General features: G+C 46.5%; 1 protein-coding gene across 3 annotated transcripts in view; it reads right to left on the bottom strand.

The window, feature by feature from the left end:
* Itgal (integrin subunit alpha L) overlaps positions 1-22,025 on the bottom strand; it is a 66,672-nt gene that overhangs the window by 6,821 nt on the left and 37,826 nt on the right. For 2 of the 3 annotated variants that reach the window (XM_045131356.1, XM_045131358.1), the window contains exons 14-28: positions 20,825-21,022; positions 20,551-20,681; positions 17,811-17,971; positions 17,550-17,701; positions 11,919-12,005; positions 10,294-10,350; positions 10,120-10,190; positions 9,635-9,776; positions 6,364-6,474; positions 5,940-6,019; positions 5,360-5,446; positions 4,000-4,075; positions 564-677; positions 283-339; positions 95-193 (exon numbers count right to left, since the gene is read on the bottom strand). In XM_045131356.1, coding sequence (XP_044987291.1) covers positions 95-193; positions 283-339; positions 564-677; positions 4,000-4,075; positions 5,360-5,446; positions 5,940-6,019; positions 6,364-6,474; positions 9,635-9,776; positions 10,120-10,190; positions 10,294-10,350; positions 11,919-12,005; positions 17,550-17,701; positions 17,811-17,971; positions 20,551-20,681; positions 20,825-21,022 — 1,623 coding nt within the window. The remainder of the gene's footprint in view (positions 1-94; positions 194-282; positions 340-563; positions 678-3,999; positions 4,076-5,359; positions 5,447-5,939; positions 6,020-6,363; positions 6,475-9,634; positions 9,777-10,119; positions 10,191-10,293; positions 10,351-11,918; positions 12,006-17,549; positions 17,702-17,810; positions 17,972-20,550; positions 20,682-20,824; positions 21,023-22,025) is intronic. The other variant, XM_045131357.1, reaches the window with a different exon arrangement.

Genomic DNA, 22,025 nt, shown 5'->3' with positions numbered 1-22,025 from the left:
GGAGGGAGTAAGCCTGGTGGGAGCCCCTCACCCTCGCTCCGGAGGCACCTGGGTCCCCAACCACTTCCCGTTGCCAGCTATGAGCAGGCGCTACCTTGATCTCCTCCAGGAGCTCCACCGTCCCGATCACTTGGATGAGGATCTCTTGCCTGAAGTCAATGGGGCAGAGGAACTGGACTCCAGGAAGACAGGGCTGCGGGGCCAGGAACAAGGGTCGGAGAGGCCCGTCTTCCCCAGCACACCGCCCACCCCTGCCGGCTTTTGTAGCTCCAATGCCCGTACCTCAGCTGCACTGGGCCGTCTGTTTAGGTCTTCACGGTAGCAAGTGACAGGAGGCTCCTAGACATTGGGGGTAGAGCTTCTTGAGGCCTGGGGCCTCTTCCTACCCCAGATAAGAATGCAGGCATCCCAGTCTCCTCCCAAGGTCAGCCTCGGCTAATTTAGACATCACTGAGCTTGTGCAATTTGGACCCATCCAGCCTTATTCCTCTCCTATATCCAGAACCCTGGACCAGCTCAGCCATAGGTGTGGACAGCCGTCCTCCTGGGGGGGTAGCACTCACCATCTGCACTGTCCATGTGTGTGTGATAAGCCCATCGCTGTGAGGCTGTGGTACCCCAACCAAGGCTTCCAGGGTGGGCACATGGTGATCATAGGCAGAAGGCTGAATCCTCACCTGGAAGAGAGGATAGAGATTGCCCAGCCTAAATGCTAGCTCCCCCGAGTGCCACCTGCCTCACCTTGTGTGCCCTGAGGTGCTCTCTGGTGTAGCTCCAGGGACCTGTATTTGCTGGCAAAGTGCAATGATAGAGCATACCTTGTCTTGTCCTGTGTGGGTTCCATGGGCTTCTCTGCTTTCTCCACTTTGCACCCCTCACATATCCTGCAAGGTCCTGGCCCCGATACCATCTCTGAAGGTCTGACTGACTCCTCAAAGACAAGGTAGCTCTGCCTCTTATGGAACAGTACTCTGTCTAGCTCTAGCAGGATGCCATAGAAACTATTTTCATGTGTCTAGTTCCTCAAGACTGTGAGTTTACTGGACAGGAGCAATGTCTTACTTCATCTGCAAGTCCCCAGTGTTTGACAAAGCACCTACCACATAATAGGCCTCAAAAATACGGGTGTTTTGTTGTTGTTATTTTGTTCTTATGTGGGTACTGGGAATTGAACTCCGGTCATTAGGCCCTGCAGGCAAGCACCATAACCACTGAGCCATCTCTTCTGCCCATAGTTTTTAAAGCCAGGAGTGATGGCACACACCTGTAATCCTAGCACTTTCTTTGCTCTTTCCTCTCCCTCCCTCCCTTCTTTCGTTATTTATTTATTAGAGACAGAGGGAGAGAGAATGAGAATGGGCACACCAGGGCCTCTAGCCACTGAAAATGAACTCCAGTACTTGGGAGGCAGAGGTTGAAGGATCAACGTTAATTCGAGGCCACCCTGAGACCACATAGTGAATTCCAGGTCAGCCTGGGCTACAGCAAGACCCTACCTCAAGAAACAAAAACAAAAAAACACAAAATACAACAAAAAAGGTTAAGGTGGGTGTTGTTTTTGGTGCTGGGAATTGAACATAAGTAAGAAGTAAGGCCTTGTACATCCTAAGTATTTAAAAAATATTTTTAGTTATTTATAAGCAGACAGAAATAGAGAGAAGAGAGACAGAGAGAACGGGCACACCAGGACTTTTAGCCACTGCACACAAACTCCATGTACCACTTTGTGTATCTGGCTTTATGTGGGTACAGGCTGTCTGGCTTTGCAGGTAAGTGCCTTAACCGCTGGGCCATCTCTTCAGCCCACATTCTAAAGTATTTCACCATGGGGCTATGCATGCCAAGGAAAGTAGACACTTCAAGAGATAAAGAATGGAAGACGTTCAGAAAAGGAGGTCCTCGCCAGGCATGGTGGTGCATGATTTTATCCCAGCATAGCGAAGCAGAGGCCACCCTGAGACTACATAGTGAATTCCAGGTCAGACTGGGCTAGAGCCTACCTCGAGGGTGGGGCGGGGGGAACCCTTCTAGCTGGAATTGGTAGATATGAGGATATGTGGATATGGTGGTATATGCCTTTAAAAAAATTTATTGTTTGATTTTTCAAGGTAGGGTCTCTCTCTAGCCCAGGTTGACCTGAAATTCAATATGTAGTCTTAGGGTGGCTTCAAACTCATGGTGATCCTCCTACCTCTGCCTCCTAAGTGCTGGGATTAAAGGTGTACACTATCATGCCTGGCTAGGTACATGCCTTTAATTCCAGCACTTGGGAGGCCAGTTAAGGCACTTGCCTGCAAAACAAGGACCCAGGTTAGATTCCCCAGGTCCCCATAAGCCAGATGCACAAGGTGTCTGGAGTTTGTTTGCAGTGGCCAAAGGCCCTGGCTCACCCATCCTCTATCTGTTTTTTCTCTCTCTCAAATAAATAAAGAAATTCACTGAGTATGGTGGCGCATGTCTTTAGTTCTAGTAGTCTGGGAGGCTGAGGTAGTAGCTAATGTTAGCCTGGGTTACAGAGTGAGTTCAGTTCAGCCTGGACTACAGGGAGACCCTGCCTTGATAAAAGCAAAAAAAAAAGTATTATTTTAAAAATACTTTATTGTTTTATTAATCTGAGAGAAAGAAAGAGGCAGAGGAACAGAGAGAGAGAATAAAAATATGGGAAACTGGGCATACTGGCACACACCTTTAATCTCAGCATTCTGGAGGCAGAGGTAGGAAGATTGCCGTGAATTTGAGGCCACTCTGAGACTACATAGTGAATTCCAGGTCAGCCTGAGCTAGAGTGAGAGCCTACCTCAAAAAAAAAAAAAAAAAAAAAAAAAAAAAAAAAAAGAATATGGGCATGCCAGGCCTCCAGCTGCTGCAAACAAACTCCAGACATATGCGCCACCTTGTACATCTGGCTTATGTGGGACCTGGAAACTTGAACCTGGGTCCCTTGGATTTGCAGGCAAGTGCCTCAAGTCATCAGGATTTAAGCCATCTCTCCAGCCCTAATTATGTTTTTTTTTTAAAGGTTTTTTTTTTAAAAAATTAATTATTTATTTATTTGAGAGCAACAGACACAGAGAGAAAGATAGATAGAGGGAGAGAGAGAGAATGGGCACGCCAGGGCTTCCAGCCTCTGCAAACGAACTCCAGACACGTGCGCCCCCTTGTGCATCTGGCTAACGTGGGAACTGGGGAACCGAGTCTCGAACTGGGGTCCTTAGGCTTCACAGGCAAGCGCTTAACCGCTAAGCCATCTCTCCAGCCCCCTAATTATGTTTTTTAAGACAGGCTCTTGCTATGTGGCCCAGGCTGACCTTAAACTCATGTTTTTCCTGGCTCTGCCTCTTTTTTTTTTAAATTAATTAATTTATTTATTTATTTGAGAGCGACAGACACAGAGAGAAAGACAGATAGAGGGAGAGAGAGAGAATGGGCGCGCCAGGGCTTCCAGCCTCTGCAAACGAACTCCAGATGCGTGCGCCCCCTTGTGCATCTGGCTAACGTGGGACCTGGGGAACCGAGCCTCGAACCGGAGTCCTTAGGCTTCACAGGCAAGGGCTTAACCGCTAAGCCATCTCTCCAGCCCCCTAATTATGTTTTTTAAGACAGGCTCTTGCTATGTGGCCCAGGCTGACCTTAAACTCATGTTTTTCCTGGCTCTGCCTCTTGAATACCACTATGGCAGGTCCAGGTTCTCAGTCAGAGTCCATGCTCTCAAATCCTGTGGTTTTAAAAATGATGTGTCAAAAAATAAAAAAAATAAAAACAAAAATGATGTGTCTATCATGGAAAATGCTAATAAAAAATTAAAAAAATGATGTGTCTGGTGGTTGGGAATGTGGTAGATTATCATGCTGCATTGACTAGAGGCTGCCAATCACATATGTCTGGGTCCCCTGAGGATGGGACAGTGTCTGATTGTCATGTGCTCCCTCCATCCCCAGGACAGGTCTGAGTGAGAGTATAACTGGCCTTTAAGGAGTCTTACTCCATGGAAGATCATACCTGGTAGATGTGCTGGACTTGGTGGATCTTGGGACCTTTAGGGGTGAAATTGATATACTGGGTGGAGTTCTCCTGGCTGTGGAGAGAGAAACGTAGAAATGGAAGGTGGAGAAGATGTGACTCCAAGAAACATCTAAGCCACCAGCACCATGCTGGGACCTCATAGGTAGACTGTCATTTACTCCTTTGGAAACTAAGGCCAAATAGAGGGACAGGCCTGGAGACTTGGAGTCAGGGTAGTGCCTTAGGGTTTTTTTTTTTTTTTTTAATCACTGCATGCCAGGACACCAGTGTCTCCACTGGCCTTTGGCCCCTGCTAATCCCCTAGATAACTGCCTTCCCACCTGTCCTCGGGGGTGCTCTGCCCTCTGGCCTGCATGCTGTCGCTTTCATCTTGCATCTCACTTTCTGAGCCCTACCTGGCTCCCTGCTGCCTACAAGGGTTCCAAGCCCCATATCTAACCTTCCTTTCCACTGCTCTCTCACACCCACCTACCACGGGTACCGTGGGGTTACCCCCTCCAGCCCCTCTGCCTTTACCTATGCTCTGCTCTCTTCCTCCTGGCCCTCTTCCCAGTGCTCCACCCTCTAGACCTCAGTCAAAGGCCCATTTTCCCCAAGAACCCTTCAGTCTCCCCACCACCTGCCCTGATGTTTTTGCCTCCAATTTCATATTAGTATCATTCTTGACATTTATGTTCAAAGGCACTGGAGACCTCAGCTCAAATACTGTCCCTAGCTTTAGCTCACAGAGCCAACTTGAAAAAGCCTAGCTTCTTTTTCTATACAGTAACTAGAATATCCAATTTGAGTCTTCCTGCCACAGCACACTGAAGTCACTGACTGTGTGTGCACCAGTGTGACTGGACTGTAAGTTCTTGGGGTACAAGGGTGACTGTGGCATTCCTCCCTACTTCAGTCCCAGAAGGGAGGGAAACTAGCACAGGTGGAAACAGAGCTTTGGAGCCAGATAGACTTAAGTTCAGACCCTGTCTTCAGTCCTTGCTAGCTGGGCAAGCACCTGCCTTCTCTGGGCCTGTGTTCATTAGTAGAACAGGGAGGTTGTAGCTGTGACAGAGATAGGGAAAGCTCCAGAGAGAGCCTGCAGTCAGATGGCAGGAGAGAACAGTGCCTCGGGGTCCACAGTCAGTGTGGTTTTCCTCCCATAGGTCTGACTCAGAGCTCTTAAGAATCTCCCACTTTGCATTCCTGAAGCCTCTTGAGGTTTTGGCTGGGATCAGTTCTAACAGAACCCTGGGAAGTGCTAAAAAAGGAAGGGGCTGAGAGGAGGAGCCTTTGGTGGCCACCCAGGTGGGCAGGCTAGGTGAGAAGAGGGTTCAGCTTGGTTCAGAATACTTACTCTTCGATGAGGACATTGATGGGGTACAGTACAGGGATGTGGGTGGTGACTGAGTTGTCCTCCAGGAGTCCTGAGTCCTCATTCTCACTGTGTGGGGCAAGGTGGAGGACCATGTTAGAATGGCTAGGTTTGGGCTGGAGAGATGCCTCAGTGGTTCAAGGCATGTGCTTGCAAAGCCTGATGGCCTAGTTGTGATTCCTCAGCACCCATGTAAAACTAGATGCATAAAGTAGTCCAAGTATTTGGGGTTTGTTAGCAGTAGCAAGAGGCCCTGGACCACCCTCTCTCTCTCTCTCTCTCTGACTGCTCTTGATCTCTTGCTCTGACTGCCTTCCTTCCTTTCTCTCAAGTAAATAAATAAAAATATCTAAAAAAAAAGAATTGCTGGATGTGGTGGTACATGCCTTTAATCCACTCAGGAGACAGAGATAGGAGGATCACTGTGAGTTCAAGGCTAGCCTGAGACTATAGAGAGAGTTCCAGGTCAGCCTGGGATAGAATGAGACCCTACCTTGAAAAGAAATGGCCAGGCTTCATGGTGGTGTGAACATAGAACAGAGAAGTGGAGAGGCCTACTCACCAGTGCGCAGTGGCATTCAGCTCCACAAAGTCCCCCCAGGAGCTGTTTAACAGGGTATGAAACATCACCTGGACGCTGACCTGGCCGGGAGGGAGAGGGGAAGAAGACAGGTGTGTCAGGAGTAGCCTGAGTGCTTCATGGCCCCAGCTGGGTCACTAGGACTCTCCAGGTAAGTGTTCCATAGACGAGGAAACTGAACCTAAATGGTTAGTCCACGTGTGCAAGGTCACAAAATGCATGACCCAATCCCAGGTTTGTCAGCATCCCAAGTCCAGGCTTTCAAACAATATGCAAAGCAGCCTTGTACATTGTCCTCTAGAGGCAGAATGGACCCTTCCTCACCAGCCACCTGCTCCCTTCTCTACAACCCAGGGACCATTCCCATCTTCCAGCTCAGACCCTTGGATGGATGCCCAGCACTCACCGAACCACCTGCTTTTAAGATGGGAAAGCTCACGTTACATGCCAGCATCCTGGTCAGAAACTCTGACTCCTTAGGAAGCTCCTCACAGCTCACGGGCATCTGGCGGTGTGGCTGGGTGACAGGAGAGAGAGCTGGCTTTGTTGGTGGACAAAGCCCAGGGTCCCTCAGAGGTCATACACTCTCAGGCCTGCACGGTAGGTAAGTAAATCACCTAACCCTAGAAGTTTGAGGCCAACCTGGGAAACACAGCAAGATACCTCGCCCCATCAAAAAATCCTAAAGTCTCACCAACCACCAGAAGTCTTAAAAAGAGTATCCTGGTATGGTGACGCAGGCCTTTAATCCCAACACTTGTGAGGCAGAGGTAGGAGGACTTTGTGAGTTCAAGGCCAGCCTGGAACTATAGAGTGAGTTCTAGGTCAGCCTAGGTTAGAGTAAGACTCTACCTCAAAAGAAAACAAAATTAGGGCTGAGGTGATGATTCAGCCAGTACGCATGAAGACCTGAGTTCAGGTTCCCAGCACTATGTAAATTTTGGGTGTGATAGTGTGACCCTAATAATCCTAGCATTGGGGAGGCAGAGAAAGGCAGATCCCTGGGGCAAGCTGGTGAGCCAATCATCAGCTCAGAGTTCATGAGAGTCCCTGTCTCAATAAATAAGGTAGTGAGTGACAGAAGGAGACAGCCCACATTGACCTCTAGCCCCTACACACACGTACATACATGTGCACATGTATACATGTATACCCACACACATATCAACATGCATACTACATAACTACATATGCAAAAAAATTTGGCTGGGCATGGTGGCACATGCCTTTAATCCCAGCACTCCAGCATTTGGGAGGCAGAGGTAGGAGTTCACCATAAATTCAAGGCCATAATGAGACTACATAGTGATTTCCAGGTCAGCCTAGGTAAGAGTGAGACCCTACTTTGAAAACTCAAAAAAAAAAAAAATATTTTTTAAACACAGGAGAAAATAAGTATGGAGAGAACTATGTCAATTAGTTAAAACAAATACAAAATGAATTCATAAAGTAATGTGTGTATTATACATGATAAACAAAGATATAAATATATGAGACCATATACAAGAATAGAAGGATAAACACCAAAGAATAGAAGTAGAATTGCTGCTGGACGTGGTAGCACATGCCTTTAATCCCAGCACTCAGGCGGCAGAAGTAGGAGGATTGCCATGAGTTCAGGGCCACCCTGAGAATACAGAGTGAGTTTCACGTCAGCCTGAAATAGAGTGAGACCCTACCTTGAAAAACAAACAACAAAAAAGTAGAATTGCTGGATAGAAGATTGAGCTTCCTGGTAAAGCGCCTGCCTAGGATGTTTAAGGCCCTAGGTTCAATCAGCAACATCGTAAAATAAATGACCTACCTCTGCCTCCCAAGTGCTGGGATTAAAGGCATATGCCACCCACCATGCCCAGTTACAGTGAGAATGGGCGTGCCAGGGCCTCTAGTCACTGCAAACAGACTCCAGATGCATGTGCCACTTTGTGGGGAATCAAACTCAGGTCATTAGGCTTTGAAGTAAAGTGCCTTGACCACTGAGCAATCTCTCCAGCCCATAATTTTTTTTCTTTACTAGTTTTCTTTATTTATTTGTGTAAGTTTTTTTTTTTTTTGAGGGGGGTTCAAGGTAGGGTCTCACTCTAGTCCAGGCTAACCTATAATTCACTATATAGTCTCAGGGTGGTCTTGAAGTCATGGTGGATTAAAGGCATGTGCCACCATGCCTGGCTTTTTTTTTTTTTTTTTTTTCCTGAGGTAGGGTCTTACTCTAGCCCAGTTGACCTGGAATTCACTATGTAGTCTCACGGTGGCCTAAGACTCATGGCGATCTACCTACTTCTGCCTCCTGAGTGCTGGGATTAACTATGTGCACCATCATGCCAGCCTCTTTATTTATTTATTTGTGAGGAGAGAGAGAGAGGACCCTGAATTTTTCACCCACCTGCTTCCACCTCCTGAGTGCTGGGATTATAGACAGGTACTGTTGCATTCAGTTATATGTGGTACTGGGAACTGAAAGAACCCAAAGGCTTTGTGCATGCCAGACAAGCACTCTATGAACTAAACTACATCCACACAAAGTTTGATATAAAACATGCCAGTGGGGCTGGAGGGATAGCTTAGTGGTTAAGGCATTTGCCTACAAAGCCAAAGGACTCAGGTTCAAATCTCTAGGACCCATGTTAGCCAGATGCACAAGGGCGTCTGGAGTTCATTTACAGCTGGAGGCCCTGGTGTACCCATTCTCTCTCTCTCTCTCTGTGTGTGTGTGTGTGTCAAATAAATAAATAAAAATTTTAAACCATGCCAATGAACTGGGAATATAGATCATGGTAGAAGGCTCACCTAGCACTTGTGAGGCTGTGAGTTCAATCACTATACCTCAAAAAATTAAATGGACAAATTTTACAATTTATATTGTCCCAGATTTTTTTTGTTTTTTGTTTTGTTTTGTTTTTTTCAAGGTAGGGTCTCACTCTAGCTCAGGCTGACCTGGAATTCACTATGTAGTGTCATGGTGGCTTTGCACTCATGGCGATCCTTCTACCTTTGCCTCCCTAAGTGCCAGAATTAAAGGTGTGGACCACCACCATTCCAACTCCAGGTCTTTTAAATTTGTATTAAAAACAAAACAAAAAGCCCTGCATGGCGGCGCACACCTTTGATCCCAGCACTCGGGAGGCAGAGGCAGGAGGATCGCTGTGAGTATGAGGTCACCCTGAGACTACATAGTGAATTACAGCCTGGACTAGAGTGAGACCCTACCTTGAAAAAACAAAACCAAAACCAAAAACAAAACCAAAAACAAAAAAAAACAAAAATTGATCAAATCTGTACATTTTATATCGTTCCAGATATTTTAAAGATTATAATAGAAACAAAACAAAATGAAAGTAGATAATGTAGTAAAACACTTCAGAACATTGCTCAGAAAGACTGGCCACCTCTCTAAGGAAGGCAAATACATTAGGGATGTGGTCTCAGTGTATCTTTTCATCATCTTGTGGGTGAACCCAGCCTCCCTTTTTGGTGCCAGAATCCAAGGTTCAAAGAGAATACAGCTTGTGCCTCAAGTGAGAGCTTGAGGACACCATCAGGCTGGGAGCCCAGATGTGACCCTCAGACCTATGTTCCAGCTGCTGCCCGCCTACTCCAGCTGTACTGGCTGCCCCAGGCTCACTGAGGAAGCTAGAGCTGGCGCAGGAAACGTGGGCAGGTACCACCCTTAGGCTCACCTTGAGCATCTCCACCTTGCGGAAGGAGAGTCCCAGTGGGAAGCTCAAGCCCAGCTGGACGTAGTAAGCATCCTCCCCAGAGTTACTTAGCGTCCACTCCACAGCAAGGCTGGCAGAGGAAGTCAGAGGCAGAACTCCAGATCTGAGGCATGGGGGAAGATCAGCGAACAGTTATGGGGACCAAGATGCAGGAAGCAGGATCAAGGTGGAGACTTCTGTACTGAGGAACTTGGCAGACACCAATACTCAGCTCTTACGCTCAGGTTCTCAGTTCTGGGGTCATGTGACCCCAGTGGGAGCTCTGCTGGGACTGCAGGTCTTAGAGGAAGAAGTCAAGGCCAAGAAGGGAAGTGGCCTCTAGTGGATTTATCTAGTCTAGGCATGAAGGAAGAGAGGTCTTGGACACTGGCCCAGCCATCTTTCCCGCTGCCTCAGGACAGCAGAGTAGAATTGAGGGAGGACTCAGGGGACAAAAGCTTACACACCTGGCAGGTGATGACAGCCTCAGGTTTGCCTCACACTTCTTGTCCTCACCACAGTTCTTCTCAAAGGGGATCTGAAAGGCCACAGAGGGCTTGGGAGACTTAAAGTCCTAGACCCAGCAGGGCAGGACAGGATAGCGACTACAAGTTCGTGCATCTGCCCCTCATCTTTCTTACCTCCTTGGTCTCTGAGTGTGGCGAGGGTCTCAGGATGGGTTCCATGTCCCTGTCCTGCTGAGCATAAAGGGGAGAAGACAGAGCACTCAGCACAGGTGGCAGGTATTACCAAGGGAGAGGAGGGGCTCAGGGCTTGTCTGGAATGGCTGTGGTCTTCCCCTCAGGTCAGGGCTGGCCCCTTTCTCCTGTATGCACCCATGATCAGGTATGTCATCCTCTCTGGTGATAACTTTGCAATGAGAAGCTGAGGCTTAAGGTGCCCCTCCCTCCTTTGGATGGAGATCTGAGCCAGGGCAACACTGTCCACAGATCCCCCTTGGCAGGAGCTCCTGTCTACTCAGTCTCTGGCCTTACATGTGTACTCATAGCCCTTTACTGTGGTTCTCCTTGGCAAACCCTTCTCCCCCTGGGCTCTTTCTCCAACTCCAAGTCGAGGTTTTCAACATTTCCCAAGCATCTACTCCTGAACATGCTGGGTGCTGGGTCTATGCCAGAGAGCAAAACAGATGCACTGCCTCCCATCTGGAGGAAGAGATGATGGCAATTCCAATGGTGTTGGGATGGGACAAGTGTAGGGTGTCTTCAGGGCATGGAAAAGAGACTCCTCCCCTAGACTTGGAGGTCAAGGAAGTTTCTTGGAATGGCACCCAACTGAAATCTAGCCAATGTTTTTATTTTATTTTATTTATTTATTTGAGAGAAAAATAGGCAGGTGAGAAAGGGACAGGGGAATGGACATTCCAGGGCCTCCAGCCACTGCAAATGCACTCCAGGCATATATGCCACCTTGTACATCTGGCTTACGTGGGTCCTGGGGAATCAAACCTGAGTTCTTAGGCTTTGTAGGCAAACACCTTAACCACTAAGCCATCTCTCCAGCCTCCAGCTGAAATCTAAATGCTATAGTTTATATCTGGAAAGCCCCCACAGTTTCATGTATTAAAGGCTTGGTTCTTAGTCTGTGAAGCAATTGGGAGGTTGTAGAACCTTCAAGTAGTGAGTCCATGAATTGGAGAGATGGCTTAGTGGTTAAGGCACTTGCCTGCAAAGCCAAAGGACCTGGGTTTGATTCCCCAGGACCCATGTAAACCAGATGCACAAGGTGGCACATATATCTGTAGTTCATTTGCAATGGCTAGAGGACCTGGCTCACCCATTCTCTCTCTGTCTATCTGCCTCTTTCTCTCTCAACAAAATAAATAAATAAGTAAAAATTAAAAAAAAACAAAAACTCTGGGCCTTGAATGATGGTGGTACACACCTTTAATCCCAGCACTTGGGAGGCAGAGGTAGGAGGATCACTGTAAGTTTGAGGACAGGCCAGCCTGATACTATGTAGTAGATTCCAGGTCAGCCTGGGTTAGAGTGAGACCCTACCTTAAAAAGAAAACAGCCAGTCAGAGTCTTGCAAGTCTTTAATCCCAGTACATGGAGGGAGGATCACTATGAGTTCAAGGCCACCTTGAGACTACATGGTGAATACATAGTGAATTCGAGGTCAGCTTGGGCTAGAGTGAGACCCTACCTCAAAAACAAAACAAAAAAGACTCTTAACACAATCACTTCCAGCTGTGTGTTTTCTACTCTTCCTACTACCCATCAACTCCTCTGCAGTCTCTACTTACCACTTTTCCATCCCATGGAGTCCCTTCTTCCAAAAGAGAGAAATTCAGGGAGACGCTGATCGGGGAGATGAGGTCTTGAATGCAGACCTGCGAAGAAGAGCACAGCCTGCCTTATGACTCCAACCTTTGCAATCCCAGCCTTTCATGCTTTGCCATATTTTACCAATGACGAAGCTCTAGTAGCTATGTGTCAATTATATTACCACTTTCCCACTACATACACTTAAGTACACTAAATGCATTCACAATTTAGAAGGTATTTATAATGTGTGTTGCAGTCAGGTTCATATTACTGGCAGAAATCACCTGATCAAGAGCAACTTGTGGGGAAAGAGGTTTATTTTGGCTTATAGACTTGAGGGAAAGTTCCATGATGGCAGGGGAAAATGATGGCATAAGTAGAGGGTGGACATCACCCCCTGGCCAACATAAGGTGGGCAATAGCAATAGGAGAGTGTGCCAAACAATGGGGAAACTGCCTATAATATCCTAAATCCACCAACAATACACTGCCTCCAGGAGGTGTTAATTCCCAAATCTCCATCAGCTGGGAGCCTAACATTCAGAACACCTAAGTTTATGGGGGACACGAGTCAAACCACCACATTTTGCCCCTGGCAACATAGACTGATAACCATACATGATATAAAATACACTGCATTCAGTCCAACTTAAAAAATCCCCATAGTTTTTATCAATCCTAATGATGTTCAAACATCCCCATAATCCAAGGTCTTTTTAACTGAGCCATAATAACAAAAAAAACTCCCCAAGCCTGCAAAATGGGACAGAATAAACACTCATGTTGCAAAGGATGGCACTGGGCATAGCAAAGAAATACCCAACCAATACAAGATTTAAACAGGACAAGCATAAAACTCTGAAGCTCCAAGTCCAACAGCTCTAGTCAATGACAAATCTCCAAGTCTGATAATTCTAACCAGCAACAAGTCTCTGGAGTTCCAATTCCACCCCTCCAGCTAAGCTACTCACAGTCCTGGAAAACTTCATCAGGCCAGCAACTCTCCTTAGCAGCTATCTCATGGTCCCAGCATCTCCACTGGGTCTCCACTGCAACCCACAGTTCATCCTCACTGCTCCATAGGGACTCCATGCAGGCATTCAGCAAACCTGCTTCACACCACCCATGACCATTTCCAGAACACAAGACCACACTGAAAACTCAATGACCCTCTCTTTCCTGCATTACTTATACTCCACAGTACCGTATTGTTTGTTAATCCAGGGGGGAATAAAGCAGCCTTTGGAGAACAGGACACTCCTTGAGCACTCAGGCCCCTTCAAAAGAGTCTACATTCTTCCCATTACCCCAGAGCAGGTCAGCTGGCCCAATCCTAAAGGCTGTAATCTCTCATATAATTGCAACTGAATGGGCAGAAGTTTGCGCCCAAAGATTTCATTTTTCTGTGCCATATCCCTCTGCTCATACCAGTCCATTTCTACACAATGCAGCCCTGCACAAATTCTCAGGACACAGGCATACAGCAAGCCTCTCACAGAAACTGTTTCCAGCGCAGTCCAGGCTAAGCTCTTTCTCACCTTCACAAGTCAAACCTCACAATCCATAGTTCTTACTGCCTTCATGTCTTTCAACTCTGACCAGAATAGTCCATCAGGCTGTGCTTATAGCACTGCAAGGCATCTCTTAGGCTAAGGTTTCAAATCCTTCCATATTCCTCTTGAAAATCAACTCCAAAAGGCCAAAGCCACATAGTCAGGTATCTAGAAGCAATCCCACTCCTCGGTACCAACATTACTGTTGCAGTCAGGTTTGCATTGCTGGCAGAAATCACCTGACCAAAAGCAGCTTGTGGGCAAAAAAGGTTTATTTTGTCTTCTAGATTCAAGGGGAAGCTCCATAATGGCAGGGGAAAATGTCATCATTGTCAGGTGGACATCACGCCCTGGCAAACATAAGGTAGACAATAGCAACAGGAGAGTTGCTGAACACTGGCAAGGGGACAATGGCTATAATATCCATAAACCCTTCCCCAACAATACACTGTCTCCAAGAGGCATTAATTCCAAAATCTCCATCAGCTGGGAACTTAGCATTCAGAATGCCTAAGTTTATGGGGGACACCTGAATCAAACTATCAAATGTGCCAGGGGTGCTTCTCAGCATAAGCTTTCATTCTTCAGCCCAAAGTCCACTTCCGACTTGATCAATCCCAGCACTGTGTCCCTCTGAGTTGTAGTGGCAGCGCTTTCTTTCTCAATTTGATCTAGGCAGGGAGCTGGCTGCTCGGGACTGTAACCTGAGGACTCCAGAGGCTGAGGCAGAAGGAGCTTATGAGTTTGAGGCTGGCCAGTCTGGGCTACAAAATGAAACCTTATCTCTACCAAACAAACAAACCAAATTGCTCTAGGGAACTATTTTTAAAGTTTATACAAGGGCTTGAGACATGGCTTAGTGGTTAAAGCACTTGCCCGCAAAGCCAAAGGACCTAGGTTTTATTCCCCAGTACCCACATAAGCCAGCTCACAGGGAGGTGCACACATCTGGAGTTTGTTTACAGTGGCTGAAGCCCTGGATCATCTATTCTCTCTCTATCTGCTTTTGTCTCTCTGTCTCAAATAAATAAAATATAAAGTTTGTACAAGAATATTCCCAAATAACTAGGCTTTACTACTTCTGCAATATAATTTCCTTGAAAAGAGGGATGGGATCAGTCTTTTGTTATTAATAGTGCCTGGCAATGACCTTTGGTAGGCACACAATTCATACTTCACCCTAAATATTCTACTGATTTTAACAGGTAGGAATGGTCATTCATAAATTCAAAATGATGAAAACAAGCTCTAAGAGCTGACATATTGTCCTTAGGACTAGTACTGGGAGTAATAGAACCAACCAAACCCAAAGTCTTAAAAAAAATTGCATTTATTTATTTGCAAGGTGGGGACCGGGATGGGAGAATGGATGTGCCAGGGCCTCTTGCCACTGCAGATAAACTACTGATGCATACACCACTTTGTGCATCTGGCTTTATGTGGGTACTGGTTAATTGAACTCAGGCCATCAGGCTTTGCAAACAAGAGCTTTTTATCTCTAAGCCATCTCTCCAACCCAAGGCCCAAGATAAAGATCATGCTCATGTCATGTGGTAAATTGATGCTTGAAGTTTCCAAGCTTGTCAGGGATGGGGTTCTAGGAGGAGGACATTGTACAGAGTTAAGAATGAAATGAGGCCAGGCGTTGTGGCGCATGCCTTTAATCCTAGCACTCAGAAAGCAGAGGTAGGAAGATTGCTGTGAGTTTGAGAGTAAAACCCAACTTGAAAAAAAAAAGAATGAGGGCAGGGGATAGGATGGAAAGTGGAGTTCTGAAGAGGAAAGTGAAAGGGAGGAAGGAATTATCATGGTTTATTGTCTAAGAGTATGGAAGTTGTCAATAATAAATAAATTAATTAATTAAATGAGGGCTGAAGAGATAGCTTAGCAGTTAAGGCATTTGCCTGCAAAGCCTAAGGACCCGGGTTCAATTCACCATTGCCCATATAAGAAGATGCACATGGTAGCACATGTGTCTGAAGTTTGTTTGAAGTGGTAAGAGCTCTTAGTGTGGCCAATCTCTCTCTTTATCTAATTCTTTCCCTCAACTTGCAAATAAATAAAATATTTTTTTTCTGTCTTTTTTTTTAAATTTCTATTTATTTATTTGAGAGCGACAGACACAGAGAGAAAGACAGATAGAGGGAGAGAGAGAGAATGGGCGCACCAGGGCTTCCAGCCTCTGCAAACGAACTCCAGATGCGTGCGTCCCCTTGTGCATCTGGCTAACGTGGGACCTGGGGAACCGAGTCTCGAACCGGGGTCCTTAGGCTTCACAGGCAAGCGCTTAACTGCTAAGCCATCTCTCCAGCCCAAATAAAATATTTTTAAAAATGAAATAAAAAAAATTAAATGAGGGCTGGAGAGATGGCTTAGCAATTAAGATGTTTGTCTGGAAAGCCAAAGGACCTCAATTTGGTTCCCCAGGACCCAATTTAAGCCAGATGCACAAGGGGGCGCATGCATCTGGAATTCATTTGCAGTGGCTGGAGGCCCTGGTGCACCCATTCTCTCCCTTTCTGCCTCTTTCCTTCTCCCACTCTCTCAAATAAATAAATAAAATTTAAAAAAATGAAATGAGATTATGAGTTGATAAATATTCAAAAGGATTACTACCTTTTGGTTTACTGTTTCAACTTTTTTTTTCTTTTTCAAGGTGGGGTTTCACTCTAGCCCAAGGCTGACTTGGAATTCACTCTCTATTCTCAAGGTGGCCTCAAACTCACGGTGATCCTCCTACCTATGCCTCCCAAGTGCTGGGATTAAAGGTGTGCACCACCACGCCTGACCTGTTTCAATGTTTATATGTTTGATATTCCCAAGGCCTGGAGAATTGGCTTAGTGGCTAAAGGGCTTGCTTGCCTGTGAAGCCTAAGGACCCATGTTTGACTCTCTAGATCCCACATAAACCAGAGGCACAAGTGACACTAGCGTGCAAGGTCGCACACACGCACAAGAAGGTAGACACATCTGGAGTTCGACTACAGTGGCTAAAGGCTCTGGCATGCTAATTATCTCTTTTATTAAAAAATGCAACAAAAATCAAAAAATAAAAAAGTGTATATTGCTGGGCATGGTGGTGCACACCTTTAATCCCAGTACTCGGGAGGCAGAGGTAGGAGGATTGCTGAGAGTTTGAGGCCACCCTGAGACTACATAGTGAATTCCAGGCCAGAGTGAGACCTACCTCAAAAAACAAACAAACAAACAAAAACCAGAAATAAATAAATAAAATAAAAAATAACTATAAGGGCTGGAGAGATGGCTTAGCAGTTAAGGCATTTGCCTGAGAAGCCAAAGGACCCAGGTTTGATCCCCAGGACCCTCATAAGCCAGATGCACAAGGAGCAAATGCATCTGGAGTTCGTTTGCAGTGGCTAGAGGCCCTGGCATACCCATTCTCTCTCTATCTGTCTCTCTTCTCTCTATTTCTCTCTCTGCTTGCAAACAAATAAATTTTTTAAAAAAGTAAAAAAACAAACAATGAAATCTGGACATGGTGTTGCAAGCCTTTAATTCCAGCACTCAGGAGGCTGGAGTAGGAGGAGCACTATGAGTTTGATGCCAGCATGGAGCTACAGAGTGAGTTCTGGGTCAGCCTGGGCTAGAGTGAGACCCTACCTCAAAAAAAAAAAAAAAAAACTATGAAAGCTGAGGACCAGCATTATTAATAAGTACATGACAAGAGAGAAGGGAAATGGTGAGGAAACTGCAGTCATGCTGGAAATGGCTGGTGTTGCCCACCTGTAACCCAGCTCTTGGAAGCTTCCAGCAGGAGGACTGCCACAAGCACAAATCAAGCTTGGTCTATGTACCAAGAACCAAGCCAGCTAGGGCTGCGTAGCAAAGACTGTCTCAAAAGAACAGAACAAAACAAAAAAGCCTATGAGAATATAGTAAAGAACAGAGGAAAATATATAATGTTTCCCAGCAGAGGAAATAAATGTTAGTCAAGCAGATCGGTGTGACTTGCCACAGCTGGGCCTTTGCTCTCCCTGCCTCTTGCGGCACTCAGCTCCCCAGCCCTTCCCAGAACACCAGCATTGGCTCTCTTACAGGAAAGTGAAACCAGAACTTCAGGCAGGATTTGGCTGGGCTGACAGCTGTATTCCCGCTGAGCTTGTGGGTCCCTCCTGGGAACAGCCCCCGGCTCCTGGTCCGATGGCCATCCAGTTGCAGAGTGTAGGTGAGATTGGCAAGCAGACGACCTGAGCAGGCAGGATGAAAAAGGCAGGAGGTGGGTGGTGGGGGATGCTCGGGGCCAAGTGGCAGGTTTGGGGTAGGCAGCTATTCTGGGAGCAGGAGGATGGCACTGACCTTGGAAGTGGGGCATGAGAGACTGAACCTGGAAACAGACGGTAAGGTTGACTCCTTCCTTCTTCCTGGGACTGGCTGAATAGGAACACTCTGCCTCATGCACAGGGATCTCATCTGGGAAGAAGGACAGCTCAGGGACAATATCCACCACAGGCCGGGAGCTGCAGAATAGAAACCCATCAGATCTCCCCCTTGGCCTCAGCTGTGTACCCCACCAGGCTTGGTGGTTGCATGCCTGCAGGCTCTGTTCAGCAGAGGCCAGAGGATTCTCTTTCAGGCTGCTGTCTGAAGACTCTCAATAATAGCAACAACGACAATTAAGGCTCCCTAGTTCATTATAGGCAGCCTTGTGACCCACTTTCTCTAAAGGAATGTTTTAAAAAAGAAAAGTCAGCTGGGAGTGGTGGCACATGCCTTTAATCCCAGCACTCAGGAGGCCAAGGTGGGAGAATCTCTGTGAGTTCAAGGCCACCCTATGACTACATAGTGAATTTTAGGTCTTCCTGGGCTAAGGCAAGGAAACCCTCTTTCAAAAAAGCAAAAAGAAAAGAGAAAAAAAGGAAGGAAGACAGAAAGGAAGGTAGAAAGAAATAAGAAACAAAGGAAGGAAAGAAGTAAGGAAGAAAGAAAGAAAGAAAGAAAGAAAGAGAGAGAGAGAGAGAGAGAAAGAAAGAAACAAAAGTCATGAGTTAGGGAGATGGCTTAGCAGTTAAAGGCGCTTGTTTGCAAAGCCCGATAGCCCAGATTCAATTCCCTAGTACTCACATAAAAGAAGATGCATAAAGTAGCACACGCATCTGGAATTTGTAGCACCAAGAGGCCCTGGTATGCCTGTCCCTCTCCCTCTGTCTCTCAAGTACATAAATAAAAACATAAAACTTGGGACTGGGGAAATGACTCAGTGGGTTAAGTGCTTGCTGCTCCAGTATGAGGAGCTGTGTTGGCCCATCGCCAGCGCTCACGCAGAAGCCGGGCATGGCAGTGGGCACCTGTAATTGCAGTGCAGCGGAGGCGGGCGGGAGGATCCCTGGTCTAATGCAGCCGAGTTGGTGAGCTCTGGCTTCAGTGAGAAACCCAGTCTCAAAAAATAGTAAGGTTAAACCAGGCATGGTGATGCATATCTTTAATCCCAGCACTCTGGAGGCTGAGGTAGGAGGATCATCATGAGTTCAAGGCCAGCCTGGGCTAGAGTGAAACCCTACCTTGAAAAACCAAAGTATTTTTTAAAAAGCAAGGTGGGCCTGGGGAGATAACTTGGTGATTAAAGGCTCTTGCTTACAAGCCTGCTGGCCTGAGTTCAATTCTCCCTAGCACCTAGGTAAAGCTCGGTGCAGGTGGCATGTGCATCTGTGATCCCAGTGAACCTATGCCATTGGGAGGTAGAGCCAGGAGAATCCAAGAGCTTGTGGAACAGCTAATTTGGCCTTCCCAGTGGCAAAAGAAGAGAGGCCCTATCTCAAAGAAGATGGAGAGGATGCACATCTTGAGGTTGTTCTCTGGTCTCCATATGTGTGGCATGGCACTTTTGCACCCATACACATGCACACATGATTTTTTTCAAGCTAGGGTCGCACTGTAGCCCCAGCTGACTTGGAACTCACTCCATAAACCCACACTGGCCTTGAACTCATGGCTATCCTCCTACATCTGCCTCCCAAGTGTTAGGATTAAAGTTGTGTGCCACCATGTCTGGCACAAATATTTATGTATATATATATTTTGGTTTTTCTAGGTAGTGTCTCACTCTAGTCCAGGCTGACCTGGAATTCACTCTGTAGTCTTAGGGTGGCCTCAAACTCACAGCAATCCTCCTATCTTTGCCTCCAAGTGCTGGGATTAAAGGTGTGTGCCACTACACCTGGCTAATTTTTTTAAAAAAAATATTTTATTTATGAGAGAGAAAGATCTATACCTATCTATATCTATATCTATATCTATATCTATCTATCTATCTATCTATCTATCTATCTATCTATCTAATCAGAGAGAGCGAAGGAGAGAATGTGTCTACCTGGGCCTCTAGCTTCTGCAAATTAACTCCAGACTCATATGCCACCTTGTGCACCTGTCTTTATGTAGGTACCAGGGGCTCAAACCTGGGTCCATAGGCTTTTTAGGCAAGTGCCTTAACTGCTGAGACATCTCTCCAGCCCACAAATAAAAATTTAAAAATAATAAAGTAACCAGGCGTGGTGGCGCACGCCTTTAATCCCAGCACTTGGGAGGCAGAGGTAGGAAGATCACCATGAGTTCGAGGTCACCCTGACACTACATAGCCTGGGCTACAATGAGATCCTACCTTGAAAAACAAAACAAACAAACAAACAGTCAAAAAAAGAAGTCACAAACAAGTTCCAGACAAACCTAGACTGGTGAGAGCTTGTCTTAGGGAAGAGGGGCTGAGGAGGTGACTCAGCAGGGACAGCGTCTGCTGCCTGCGGAAGTGTGATGATCTTAGTGTGGATCCCAGATTCCACATAAAGCTGGATGCAGCAGTAAGTCTGCAATCCCAGCCCTCCTACAGTGAGATGGGAGACAGAGACAGTGGCAAATCCCACTTCTGTCACTGGATGGCAGCTGCAGAACCAGTAGCAAGACACAAAGACCAGAAAAGAATCCATCTCCCAGGATTGCGGCAAAGACAAAATGGGCAGCCCTGTAAGGCCTTTGCACGGTGACCCAGTCATACTCGCAGGACGGGCATTGAAATTGTCAGGGGGACTCAGGAGTTCCATCTTACCTCAGCACAATCACCTGGCCCTCAGCTCCCACAGCCACATCAACAAGGTTGTCCCCTCCAAGGTCCTTCACCCCGTGGATGGAGCGTCCAAACCACTTGATTCCTGAGAATACCTGGCTCCCTTCTATCCTCTGGAGGGAGGAGAGAAAGTCATGCTGAGTTGGGAAGAGGCCAGGTGCACAGCGGGAAATCAGGCGGAGACTAGACTGGGCTTTGGGCTTGGAGGCTTCAAGGTGCCGGGCAACAGGGTTTGATAGGGAGGCAAGTTTTTCACCTGGCTTGGCTGGGTGCTGAGCCCACCGCGCTGCCCATTGAAGATGTACACGGCTCCCTGCTTCTCCAGAGGGGCTCCCACAGCCACATCCATCCACCCATCCCCGTTGATGTCTTTCAGGGCAGCCATGGCAGCTCCAAACCGCCCAAGCGGGTATCCAGGGTCTCCCTGCAGCTGTGACACCATTTGGAACGTGGACTAGGAAGAAGCAAGGACACAGGTCACACCTCAACCCCAGCAAGCTTTCCTAGAATGCAGCGTTGTGAAGAGTGCTTTAGTAACGAATGCTAAAGACTCGTGCTCTACGATCCCCTCTCAAGCTCTTCCCCTCTCTCCACTATGACCTCTTTCTAGCTTCCTGGCCTCTACAGACACTCACTCCCACTTAAACAAACAAATCAAAACATTTGAGCCAGGCATGGTGGTGCACACCTTTAATCCCAGCACTCAGGAGGCAGAGGTAGAAGAAATGCTATGAGTTCGAGGTCAGGATGAGAATACATAGTGAATTCTAGGTCAGCCTGGGCTAGATTGAGACCCTACCCCGAGGAAAAAAAATATTGTAACTAGAGTCCACAAATGAAAAAGAACGTCGAATTTGTCTTTCTAGGCCTGGTTTACTTCATTCAGCATAATATTGTCTTTCTTACAACAGCTGTTGGATGCAAGTGGGGTTCATAAGATGCCCCTCCTCCTAGAATAGCTATTGGCAACAGATACCAAAAAAATTCAGAAAATCATAAGGACACACTTTAAGAACATATGAATGCTCCACTGTTTGAAAATCTGAAAGAAATGATTTCCTTGATTTATCTGACCTACCAAAATTTAAATCAAGATGAGATTAACCTCTTAAATAGATCTATAACAAGTACAGAGATCCAAGCAGTTATAAAAAAATCTCCTAACTAAAAAAAGTCTAGGCTCAGATGGATTCACAAGTGAATTTTACAGACCTTCACTGAAGAACTAACAGCAGTGCTTCTCAAACTTTTCCATAAAATAGAAAAGGAAGGAATTCTCCCAAACTCCTCCTACAAAGCCACCATCACTCTGATCAAAACCAGGTAAAGACAGAACAAAGAAAATTATAGAGCAATCTCTTTCATGAACATAGATGCACAAATTCTCAACAAAATGTTGGCAAACAGAATACTAGAATATATCAAAAAGACCATTCACCCTGACCAAGTAGGCTTTA

This window comes from Jaculus jaculus, chromosome 12 (assembly GCF_020740685.1).
Source record: "Jaculus jaculus isolate mJacJac1 chromosome 12, mJacJac1.mat.Y.cur, whole genome shotgun sequence".
Taxonomy (NCBI): domain Eukaryota; kingdom Metazoa; phylum Chordata; class Mammalia; order Rodentia; family Dipodidae; genus Jaculus; species Jaculus jaculus.
Note: the sequence above shows the minus strand (reverse complement) of the source record. Positions and strands in the feature narration are given on the sequence as shown.